General features: G+C 53.7%; 1 protein-coding gene across 2 annotated transcripts; it reads right to left on the reverse strand.

Moving 5' to 3' along the window:
• Positions 1-18: 18 nt before the first annotated feature.
• HDAC8 (histone deacetylase 8) lies at positions 19-12,396 on the reverse strand. Of its 2 annotated transcripts, none has more exons than XM_068696716.1 (11): positions 12,185-12,396; positions 12,017-12,069; positions 10,959-11,089; positions 10,311-10,452; positions 7,991-8,103; positions 6,940-7,017; positions 6,440-6,548; positions 4,472-4,644; positions 3,721-3,815; positions 1,417-1,522; positions 19-427 (listed from the first exon to the last, which is right to left on the reverse strand). In XM_068696716.1, exons 1-11 carry the CDS (start codon positions 12,266-12,268, stop codon positions 405-407), a joined length of 1,107 nt encoding a protein of 368 aa, XP_068552817.1. In that variant the 5' UTR covers positions 12,269-12,396; the 3' UTR covers positions 19-404. The 2 variants fall into 2 exon arrangements, with proteins under 2 accessions (XP_068552817.1, XP_068552818.1); XM_068696717.1 differs by having other exon boundaries at positions 10,959-11,084; positions 12,185-12,274.
• Between the last annotated feature and the right edge of the window lie 116 nt (positions 12,397-12,512).

Consider the following 12,512-nt stretch of genomic DNA (forward strand, 5'->3'; position numbering starts at 1 on the left):
GGACGAAAGGAAAAGGGCTGGAGTATTTCAAACACTTTATTTGGGGGGAAAAAAATGCCCACCAGTTAAAAACACAACTTGCAGTGGCCCCTCTTTTAAAAAACATTAGAACCAGTAGTGAGAATAAACTCTGTCGTGTTAAAAAAGGGAAGAGAAAGGAGCAAGGAAGGCTCTGCTGGCACGGGAAACCTGGGGCCAGAGGGCTCCTGCTCCTGCCCACGGCGAGCCCTGGTACGCAGCAGGCTTTTCTTTTTTTTTTTTTGAAAACGAGAAACGGATCCACCAACGAGAGAAACGAATCCACCAACGAACCAACAGTAGTTTCTTCCAAATCCCCTCTGCAGCCGCTGCCGTAAACGTGTCCCCTCCCGTGGGGAAATGCTCTGGGGGAAACCCGCGCCTTCCTACACCACGTGCTTCAGATTCCCTGCAGAGAAAGATGCACAAAAGGGTGAGCCTGACTGTCTCCGATCCCACTCGCTGCATGGCACTGATTTATTTTCTGTTCTTTGGGCTCATCTGATCAGCGCTGCCTGCCCTGGGTGGGTTTTTTTTTGGGGGGGAGAATGCAGAAGGGGTGCCAGGGTGTGCCACGGGGCCACGGCTCTCCCTGTCTCTGACACTGACAAAAAAAACTTGCTGCAGGGCTGAGCGTGCCATGGGTGTTTTTGCATTGCCGGGTAACTCCTGCAGTGAAAAACTCTTATTTTTTCACCTAAAGGGAGCTTTCACCTAAAAGACATCGCTCTCATTTCACCCTTGGGAACTGCAGCAAGCTCTGAGGGTTTATCAAATGGTGGCAGTGACACAGGTCTGTGAAACCACAGATGGGCACTGGGAAGGTGCCTAGGAGCCAGATACTGGCTGCTTCTCATTCCACAACAAGTCAGCGCTCAGCAAAAATCCCCAACGCCAAGTTTTATGCAAAAGAAAGTGTTTTTTCCACGTGCCAACCACGACACTTGCTGCTACGCTGTGTGCCAGCACCCAAAGTCTGAATAAACCTGGGAAACGAATGGAGGAATGGATGGAGGACAGGTTCCTCGCTGGATCCGTAACGTGCAACCAGCAACAGTGCCGAGAGCTTAGGAAGCCCCGAAACCACTGAACCCAAAAATTGGGAAGGACACCAGGAAAAGGCAGCAGAAAAGCAGCAGCCATGCTTCTGATAGAAATGGAAATTTAAGGATTCCTTTACTGAATGTCCACAGAGGCACTTCCTGAGCCTACCTTCCCGTGGGGAGCATCCAGTGATGTTTTTATTAGACATGACATGTCTAATTATCTATGAAAGGCAATCAAATAAATGGGGTTTACCTTTCCAGTCAGCAAGGAAGACCCCAGTGAGCCCAAAGTCCTCCCTAAAAGGACCCTTAAGCCCGAAGCAGGAGTGTCAGCTTGAGCTGGACTGCTCACCTTTGATCAAGTTGAGAATTTCTTGAATTCTCTGTGGCTCGTTGCGGTCTGGCCTGCAGCTGGGCGTGATCTCCAGCACGTAGTCAGGTCCGTACTCCGTGAAGAACTGCAGGAAGAAGAGAGGAGAGTCACCAGAGGGGTCCCGGGATGGCTGAGGCTGGAGGAGGGCTCCCAGGGGCACCTGTTTGTAACTAGCCAAAACTTATCCTCTCCTTCCAGGGAGCACATTTAACTCTGTTAATGTGAGCTTTCTGGGGGAGCTAAATCAGGCTAACGAGACTTTATAATCCCTCAACCATCTCCCTGAGCACGCCCAAGAAGATGGAGCACGACCACGCACGAGCACCATGGATCAGTAAAGACGTCCAAAGCTGTCCATGCTCCATCTGCCTCGGCCAGCAGGCGTTCAGATGCTCCTTCTGCAGCACATCATGAAATAATGCGATGGAGGAGGAGGGAGGGGACAGCTAACTGCATCAGCTGAAGGAAAACAAAAGTGATCCTTCAATGTTCTTGTCAAGACAGCCGGTTTTGGAAGTTGCTGATCTTGGTTTTGGTCCAAGAGCTCCAAACACAGACCGGCACTGATGGGAAGATGCAAGAAAAAAATTTAAAACCAATAAGGGAAATCCTCTGAAAAAAACTGCAAGCATCAGCCCGTGTATCTGGGCTTAAGGGTATTTGTGGACACAAAGTGCTTAATGCATTTCAAAACAGGATTACAAGGATTCAATGAAAAATAGCAGCTGGAGCCACTAACGAGGCTAGGAATGAAGCTCTTGATCTCCTGGAGGCGTACACCAACCTAAGGGCTGTGCCTGGAGGTCCTTCACCTGGTGCTGTGTGAACACTTCACTGTCTCTGGTAGATGAGCAGCCTCGTCCTTGGGGCTGTGCACCCCCCTGAATTGCTTGGCCACTTTCTCCATGCCACAGGAGAGAAATGCAAGTTCCCCAAAGGCAGGCTGCTGCTCCACGCTTAATGAGATGAATGCCACCATCTTCTGGCTGGTTTTAGATCCAGAGCTGTTCAATTCACGTACCGAAGCTGTTTCTTATTACCAAAATTACTTTATTACCTCTTTTGAAGGATGTGGCCACAGGCTCTGAACAATCAGACAACCTATCATGCTCCTGCGTCTCCACGTATTCTTTCTGAACCCAAAGCAGATCAGAGAGGATTTCTAAATTGCTCCTGTCTCAGCTCCACCCAGCTCTGTTCTCCCAGGACCTTTCTGGCCGTGCTGAGCCACTTCACCTGGCACCCAGTAAGTGCTGCAGTTACGCTCCTGATCCCCACCAGCAGCCTTGGGGCTAACATCACCACCACTTAGTAAATCTTCCCAGAGATGCAGAGTCGAGATGCACTTGTGCATGGCAGGGACTTGGTTTGATCACACACATTCTCCTCCCGGTGGCACCGGTGACACCAGGTGACAGCTTCACTCCAGGCAGCCCACGTTTTCCCTGGCTCCAGCTCGTTCCTCTTCAGGTGCTGCAGCACAGCTCCACGAGGCAGACTGGGCTGCTCTCCAGGAGCGTGTTCCTCCAGGAGGGTGAATCCTGAGCAGCTCATCTCGTCTCCGGAAACGAAAAATCACAAGCACCATTACGCTGCAAGGGGAGCCCAACTTGGCTGGCCAGCAGTGGCGCCAGAAGTCGCAGCCAGCTCAGCTCTGCAGCCCAAGCGTCGGCTGTCCCAGAAGAGGATAAATATTCCTTTGAGAAGGAGCAGCCAGAGCACACAGGAGCCCATTGTGCACCTTGTGACATCCCGCACGCAACTCATTCCTCAGTTTTAAAACCTGGTTCTGGCTAAAGGATCGCATCTAAGCAGGACGACTCCCAAAATTCATCTCATATCTGCAATCACCAATGCCCATGATGACATATTTTCAGCTTAAACCCACTCATACGCTTTAGTTCCTCGTGCATACTGGTCTGTGAGACCCTCAGACAAATCAGAACGTAGTTCTCCTCCGCAGTCACTGCAGACTAAAACGTAGAGCCTTGAGAAAGCTCTGGCACATCCTAAAGGACTCTTTGAGCCCGCAGGTGACTCCACCTCCCCACCCCCTGTGTAATTACCTGAGGGTTGACTTTACTGGCTTCTCAGCTCCCTTCCAAAAAGCTGTGGACAGCCCTAGGTTTGGGGAACAAGCACCCACTGTGCTGCTCGGACAGTGCGTTATTGTTGCAGGAGCCTCTCTCAACAAAACAGCACTGAGCAGCCAGGGTGCTGCCTGCATTAGGTGGAGTGACTCTGCTCCTAGGCAAGGAGCAGGGAGGGTTTGGCAAACCTTACCTCGTGATCAGGGATCTCCGAGGACAGCGTTCTCCCAAGGATAACCCCAGTCAAGTATGTCCAGCAGCGGGCCGTGTTGGCAAGGTTGTAGCCTCCTGTCTCCAGCAAGAATTGTGATTTTGGAAGAAGAAAGATGGGAGAAAAGGGAAAAAGCAGATTTTACTAGCAGGAACAAGCCACGGAAGCTCCTCCAGCCACCTCTGCAGACCCAGCACAAGCCCATCTGTCTCTTGACAGCACAGAGGGGTTTTCATGGGTAACAGGGACAGAAGTGCAAGGGCAGCAGCAGAGACAAGGAACTGTTGCTTTTAAATGCCAGCCTTGGGCCCATAAAGCATGATCCACATGTCCAGCCATTTGCTGGTGAGCTCTTCAGCACTGTCATGCTTGAGAGGACAAATACGAAGCTAATTAGTACAACGAGTGACTGCTTTACAAGTAAATGACGTTTCACAGGCAATATGGGAGCAGTCACATCTACCGTGACTGTGCACAACCTCACAGGGAAAAACCCTGGCTGAAGGCAACCCTGCCAGACTGAAAGAATTTCCCAGCAGACCGAAATAATGAGAGAAAAACACTTTGACAAGAGAGGAAGGCTGTATTTTCCAAAGCTTCCTTCCCCTCATTTTTTTTTTTTTTTTTTTTTTTTTTTTTGCCAAATACCATTTCTCCTCTCTTCCTCCAGTTTCCACCCCGAACGCTTCCGCAAGCTGCGGTGCCGGGACACTCCTTGGGGATTTCCACTCACCTCCTCCCAGCACCAGGGTCGCCAGCTGCCACTGCAGGACGTACTTCAGGCACTTGCCCACTCCCTCGGGGGTCATATTGAAGGAGCACATGGGGTCCCCGGCGATGGTGTCAGCTCCCAGCTGCAGCACCACCGCCTCCGGGTTGAAGGCGGCGTACACCTCCTTCAGCACGCTGCAGGGAGAAATTGGGGGGGGTGGGCATCAAAGCAGGCGTCTGACATCAGCTGCCCTGAGGACAGGGCAGGAATCCAACCCCAGGGGCCTTCCTAAGCATCTCCTGGATGGTTTGATGTCCAGGGAGATGCATCCCTGGGACAAAGAGCTTGCCCTTACCCAGGGCTCACCCCAGAAACTTCACCAGCTGCTTGCCCCAGCACACAAACCCCACCAAGGTGCCTGCAGGGCTGAAGCCATCAGCTCTGCAAGCACGGCAAGCTGAGGGCTGCCCTCACTGCTGAAACACGGGCGCCTCTGGGGAAAACTCGACCCTGCTGAGACCACATACGTGGGCTGATTAATAGCTGAAACTAGCTGATTAATTACCTCTTTCAGCTATAATTAAGAGTGGCTTTATTATGCAAACTACCACAACCGTTTCATAGAATTCAGATTTTTCTTTGTCTTTGGAGCAAAGCTAACGTCACTGAATTCCTCTAGATTATTCCTTACTTTTCCTTTGCTGCACTTGTCATGTTTCTCACACGTTGTGCTTTTTTTTAATCTTCAAAAGGTTAGCATTTAATCTCCAGGTAAAGTCACCCACATCTTGTCAGAACCAGTTTGATTCATTACGTTGGGCAGTTTTGGAAGGCGATCAAGCAAATCAGCTACTCTTATGATTAGACAGACCCTTCATCATTTCCCCTTTTGATGGAAACACTACGTGAGCAGCCAGGTTTACAGAAGGCTCCGGGTGGAAATGTGCCTTGGACACATCCCTACGTGAGCTACAACTCTTGTACATCACAGAAACTCAGCATCCAGCTCTGGTGCTGCCAACCTCACTGCAGCTCTGAAACTTTTCATTCTTAGCTGTCTTGGTCTCCAAAATTTTAAAGACCTGTCAGATCTTCCAGAAGGAAAAAAAAAAAAGTAAAATCAGATTTTGGTCCCCCGCTTCCACAAGTTATTTATTGACAAATTATTAACAGCGTCTCCCTGGGAATTGCTCTGGGAATGCCTGTGCTGGCAGCATGTAGCTTGGAACCTACGGCAGCTTTTGATGTCCTTCAACTCGTTACATGTGTGATGGGCTGATCCTGACTGGGCTCCTAACCCCTCTTTCTGCTCCTAAAGCTGTGCTGCTTTTTGGAAGCGTAGCCCTCAGCAAGATGAGGCACAAGCACCCCCAAGCAGCAGGAGGCACAGCCACAGCGTGACCACCCGAAGGGGCTCCGAGCCCTGAGTGGTTTCAGCCCTCAGCTGTTACAGCTGAGAGCCAGATGTGAGACCGTGTCCTGCAGCCCTGCACTCAGGCTCACCTCGCCTAGAAGTGAACAAGCCCAGCGGTCCACTTTCAACGTGGCTAACAGCTCGTGGGGTTTGTCACAAATCAAGAGAGAGAAGGACAAAAGGAGCTTTGAAAATACTCCTAGTTCAGCCCCAAACATGTATCTGATGGATGGCCAGGGTTCAGAGCATTTATTTGAAGAAGAAGCATGTAGCCCTAGCTCCACAGCTAAAAAGTACTTCTCCCTTCTCATCTTCTCCTTAAACACACCAGGCTGACCGGTGGCCAAGAGACCCTCGCACTCACACCTTTGTTTATTCAGCTTGCCCAAAGATTTGAAGAAAACCTCAGAGACCTCTTAAGATCTGTGTTTGTTGTCATCAAAAACAGCAACAGGGGAAGGGGCGAGCCTTATCCAAGGAAGAAGAGCAATTAAAAATAGTAAATAAGCAAAATCTGTGCAGTCTGTTCTCCAAAATCCCATCCAAGCAAACCGTATCAGAGCAAGAGGACTCACGTTTCACAGATCTGGTAATACTTCTCGTCCTGAATGCCATCTTGAATAGGCACGTTCACGCTGTAATAGCGACCTTTCCCCAGGCCGACATCCGTCACATCGCCTGTGCCTGAAAAGCAGAAACGCCCAAGGGTTAACAAAGGGGAAAAGAGGCTCAGCAGCAAGAGAAACGTGTGGCATGGCTCAGGTGAGGGCAAAGCACCAGGCGTGTCCATGGGGAAGCTGCCTTACCTCCACGAACACGGGAGGGTTTGGATGGACCCGGTTCTAGCTGTCTGCCCTACCCTGCAATTAAGCTTTCAAGGGCAGCCCAGCAGTGGCTCTGCCACAAACAGAAAGGGGGAGATGTGACAAATGCATGGTTTCTCCCTCTTTCCTTCTTCTGGGTCAGAAGGGGGGAACATTTGGAGAGACACCTCTGCTGGTGAGGACGGGGTGTGCCTTTGCAGAGACCTCATCAATGAGTACAAATCGGTACAAACCTCGCCGGTTCAACTTGCCTGGGAAAAATCCTGGCGAAAACTTGTGCAGAGAAACGGTCATAACTTTTGAGGTGAAGCTAAAGGCATCTTCAACCCCTGGCAGAAGAGGGAAAAGAAGAAAAGCTTTCAAGCATTTTCATTTGCGTAAGCAACGGAGCCTGAACGCACACCCGATAAACGTGGGCCAGCGAGCAGAGCAGGAATGAATGACCCAGAAACCCAGACGTGGCTTGGCAAATCCATCCTTCAGCAACAGGGATAGGAATTCAAACACAGCAGTGTTCACAACTGAGATGAATTTGGCTGGTCTCATACTCATCAAAACTGAACGGGTCGGTGCCCTGCCCGGCTGGGGAGGGAGCCTAGCAAGGAGGCTTTGGCTGGAGCGTGGCTCTGCTGAGAAACAGAGCTACTGGGCTCTCTCGCTTTTTCCTCAGCTCTTCTGCAATCCCACACGCCACTTCTTTCCCTTAAATATGGATTAAAATAGTGGGGGTGTGCAGGGAAAGAGCAGTTACGGGAAACTTAACAGAAACCAAATGGTGGGGCAGGGGTGGAACGGAGCAAAGCAAAACGCACCACGTAGGGAGAGCAGGAAATGCTACGGGGTGTTGCAATAACGGCCCCGAAGCAGGGAGCACTCTCAGCAAGGCCCTCTCCAACTTGAGCTGTACAAAGTCAGTCCTTTTAAAGGCATCGTGCACTGCTGGCTGCTTCTGCTTTGCTCTGGTGACATCAAAGAATCAAGCACCGTGAGCTCTGCGGGGCCAGGCACACAAACCCGGGGAAGTCCCTGCCAGAGAGCCCCTGGCAGAGGGATAACTGCAGAGGGAGCTGGCCCTTCATGCAGTTCATTGCTTTAGGTACGAGAGCGCTGCCCAGAGCCTCACAGGAGGGCAACACGCTCGAATAACACCAAAATAATGAGCAGCACGGGGCAAACCCACAGAGCAGGACACGGCAGAACTGGATCGAGGGAATTCATGCTGGAAGGGGACACAGCCACGGCTGCCACAGCAGGGAGAGCCTTCCTGCCCCATCCCTTCCCTCAAGTCTGCAAATCCCTTACCATCCCCGTGATGCAAATCCAAGTCAATATAAAGGACTCGGTCAAATTTCTGGCGCAGCCGCAGGATCCCCAAGACGGCGTCGTTCAGGTAACAAAAGCCTGAGGCTTCATCTCTGTGAAGAAAACAGCCGTGAGGTTGCACAGCACCACTGCCATCGCCACCGAGCTCGGCTTCGCCACCTGCACTTTGCAAGCCTCCACCTTCACCTCCAGGAAAAGGAGCCCAGCCAAGGGCCAGCAGCGATCAAGAGGTGGGTCAGGAGCAGCCCAAAGCACGGCTGGGGAGCACGGGGAGCACAGCTCATGATGGCTCACGCTGATCCCTTCTCACACCTGGGCTCAGCAGCAGCTGAGGGGAGGCTCTGACCCCTCAGCAGGAGCTCTGCCCATTTCGCTGTCATGCAAATAAAACGTTAGCAAATAAAATATTAGCAAAGAAAGATGATTTAAAGAAATTCAGGGTCACCGAGATCAAAACTGCTGTCAACTGTACCCTCCTCTTCCTCTGCAGCAAGAAGCCAGCAGAGGACAGAGGACAGAGGTGTGGTGGGGACGCTTGTCCCGGATTGACTTGCTTCAAAGTCAAGTCCCCGGTCACCACTTGGCACCAGCCCATTTACCTGCTTTGGGGATGCAGCGAAAAGATGTCAGCTCCCTGCAGCTCTGCAAGCTGCCACCAAGCCCTGTGTGGGCCCAGATCCCTCCTCCCCGGGCTCAAATGGCTCCACGACCTCAGGTGTGCCCCTTAGGAAGCAGCACTGCTCCACTCCCTGCTCGGTGGCCTCAGAGCCACCAGGAGCCGGTGTTTTGACAAAAGGACACCTATGCTGCATGCATGCACACCAGGACCAGCTCTGGGACTTGAATGAGAAAGACCATAGGTGAAAATCCTCATCCTCCAGCAGCAGAGAGGCATAATGGCACAGCTCCAGTGCCCACCTGCCGGGTGAGCTCTCTCCCTTTCCATCTCTCGCGCAGGAAGGGCACAGCTTGGGTAATTACTTGCTCATTGCTCTCACACTGCTGGGAGTAAACGCAGTGTGGACACAATTCCAGCTTGGCAAGACTTCGGTGAGCTCCAAGGCTGCTGGTTCCTTCTGAGAGGGACCAGGAGGAACCAAACCCTGCAGCCTGAGGAGCAAATGCAGTGCCAACACCGAAATAAAAAGAGGAAACGATGTCCCTCCAGAGGGTCACCCAGCCAACCGCAGCTGGAAGAAGGGAGAAGCCCATGGCAACTGGAGCCAGAAACCTGAAGCAATGCAAAGAATCAAACTTCACAGGTTCAGAGCTCACAAGGAACTCTGAGGAGCTCTCCCTTTCCAACAAACGCCATGCCCTGAGAGCGAGCACAAAGACAGCAAGCTCCAGGTGGGGCACGGAGCTGTTTAAGGCTGTGACTGGGAGCCTGAGACAACCCAGCCAAATTCCTTCCCCTCCACCACCCCAAAATATTTTTAGTTTCAGAACAGCCTCTGTTAAGCAGGGGCAAGGGGAAGAAACCTGGAGCCATTCCTGGTGAACGTCCTGGTGCCTGCAGCTCTGCAGAGCTGCCCTTCAGCACCATTTGCTGTCACCAAGCAGTGAGAATCAAGTAGCAAAACTAGCAGCTGGCAGGATGCAACTGCACAAAGGGGAACCCAACCCTTGGTGACACCACGAAGTGCCACGAGGGCACCAATTTCATACAGGCTCCAGAAGGGTTTTAACAAGCCGGCAGAAAACTACCCGCTCAGCCCAGCGGCAGCAGCAAGGCAAAAACTTCTTTTATCCTCGGGAAACAAGGAAGCCACAGAAATAAGTTGTTCTAGCACTACAGAAATCCCAGGATTTGGGGACAACACTGATGCTTCCTCTCCTGCTGTTCTGGAGAGCTGCTACTGACACCACAGCTCAGGGCCAGCAGAGCAGAACAAAAACCAGAGCTTGGGCCTGCGCCATTTCACTCCTCTTATTAATGAGCCCAGAAAGCCACACCAAACAATGTGGACAATGTCTCGCCACGCTCTCCCGAGTTTGAAGCAACACCAACCACTTGCCTCTCCACAGCCCTGCTCTGTGGACCACGACGTGCTGTGCTTGACTCTGAATTCTTGCTTGACTCCCAGGGGAGAGGAAACCATCCCTGGCGATGGGTTTGAGCCCCGGAGCCACGCTGCAGCCTCTGCCCTGCCTTCCCCCCTGCCTCCTCTCGGCCCTCTGCCCGCACAGCCACCGCCGGGCAGCCTCCCCTGAGGGCTCCCGGGGAAGCCAGGGGTGAGGAGGCTGGGGTCAGACCCCCAGTTGAGAAAACGCAAGGGAAGAGAGATGGTTTTCTTACTTCTTGGCGTGATGCCACCCTCCAGGCCAGTTAATCGCTACCTTGCACTTGCCGTCCAGCAGGCACTGGGCCGCGGTGATGGTGGCTCCCCCCACGGCTGCCGCGTAGTCAAAGATGCCCTCGGTAGCCGGACAGTCGTAACCTGCGGGTGAGAGCCAGCGTCGGGCGTTTCCTCTGTGCAAAGCACGCCCCGAGCTGTCGCTCCTCAAGCGCAGCCCTAACTTGCTGCTAAAAGAGAAAGAAACGGAGTCCAGCAGGCAGGAGCTCACTGCTGAAGATGTAAACCAGGCTAGTGTGTGAACAGTGCAAACCTGGCTCCTGGCTGCAGCTTCAGGCTGCTGTTCACGCGTGCCCCCCACCACAGCAGGCTGGGGCAGCCCTTCCTCAGCTCTCCACCAAGAGCACTGTGCCAGGGCCTCCCGCCCCCCTCAGGATCCCCAAATGAGCACTAAAAGCTGGCAGCTAGGGCCAGACGGAGCAGCACGGGGCTGACAGTACCCTCTGCTGGCAACACGGAAAGCATCGGAATGACCAGCACCACACCAAAGCCACAGCAAGCCCCTGGAGCTCAGCTTCACCTAGGCACCAGCAAAGAGCACCTGGCACCTGATAGCTGGTCACCCTCCCCCAGAAAGCTCGTGTCCTCACCCAGTCCATACTCCACGGACTCCGGATGGTCGTCATCCCCCTCCTCGCTGACCTTCTGCAGGTGCTGCAGGTAAGCGTCCGTGTGGAAGCTCGCCATCTCCTCCATGGTAGCCACCTTCGGCTTGACTATCCTAGCAGGGAGGGGAGAGGGAGCAGGTCAAAACACCACCCAGCTGGAACTTTCTCGGACAGTTCGGCGCTTGCTGTTGAAAAATAACCCACAAAATCCCTCCTCCTCCTCCCACACTGTCACCTGGAGAGGGAAAGCCACCCCGCTGGGCTGCAGCACACCGCTCCCCACGCCTGGTGCTGCCGGCTGTGCCCACCCCGATGAGGACCAGCCGCAGGAGCTGCCTGCATTAACCTCTCCACATCACTTTGAGATATTTTTTTTTCCCTTTAGGTTTGTTATTCCCCTTTGAGCAACTCCTGGCAAGGGCTAGTTGCAGTGGCTGTGGCAGGACAGCCGTCTGCTGGGGCAGGAGCTGAGCAGTGGTTTCTGCAACCCAAGCAGAGACCAAGCCTGTCTTCAGCAACCTGTGTGCACCGTCCCCAGGTCTGGGTGCTTTTCAACCTGCAAAATTAAAGCTGAGGCTGTGCCGAAGCCCTCTGCAATCGGGCGATGCAGTGCAGGCTGTGGCTAGTGGAAGATCGCCCACAGGCCGGGCATTTCCATCCCCACGCCCTTCAAGTTCACCTCCACGACGGTTTGTGCGGCACCCTACCAAAACACCCCCAGCTAAACCTACACAAAGATTTGTACACGGAGCAAAGCAAAAGTCCTGCGGGGATGTCCCTCAACAGGGGCGTGAGGACATCCTGAGGTGCTGTGCAGGAGCCTCTCCTCTCCCTCCACACCCAACCCCAAGGGCCCGGAGAACAGCAGAGGGTTTCTCACCGCTATGCCCCAAGCCCCATACCCCGACTGTTCCCCCAAGAGCCCCAAGACCCCCACAGATCCCCTCGGTGGCAGCCGGGCACCGCCACGAGCCGTGTGGCTCCCCGCAGGCCCCGGCCACGCTCGGCGTGCCCCACGGCCATGGCACGGCGACACTCACATCATGTGCTCCAGCAGCGAGTACGCCTCGATCAGCGAGTGCACCATGCTGGCCTGCAAAACCAGGGGGAAGGCGAGTTAAAAAACAGAAAAACAAACAAAACAAAAGGAGGGAGAGGGTGAGCACGAGGCCGGTGGGCAGCCCCAAGCCCCCCGTCCCGGCGCTGACCCGGCGGGGCGCCTTGCAGAGGGCATCGCAGCGGGCCGTGTACTCGGGGCTGTAGATGTAGGCCACCGGCGGCACGGCCGCCATCAGCGCCGCCACCACGGCCCCACGCAGGGTGACGGAGCCGCCGGCCGCGTCCTGAGGCAGGCTGGGAGCTGTAGTCCCCTGTCCTGGGACAGGAACATGGCTGCTTCTCTCCCCCCCCGCTTAATTATTCAATCATTGCCCTCCCCCTAATTATTCAATCATTTCCAACACCCCCCCCCCCATGAGGATCGCACTCTGCACACGTGTGCTGGAGACGTTTTATTGCGGGTTCCCACACAGCACG

Source organism: Anas acuta, chromosome 13 (assembly GCF_963932015.1).
Source record: "Anas acuta chromosome 13, bAnaAcu1.1, whole genome shotgun sequence".
NCBI classification, from domain to species: Eukaryota; Metazoa; Chordata; class Aves; order Anseriformes; family Anatidae; genus Anas; species Anas acuta.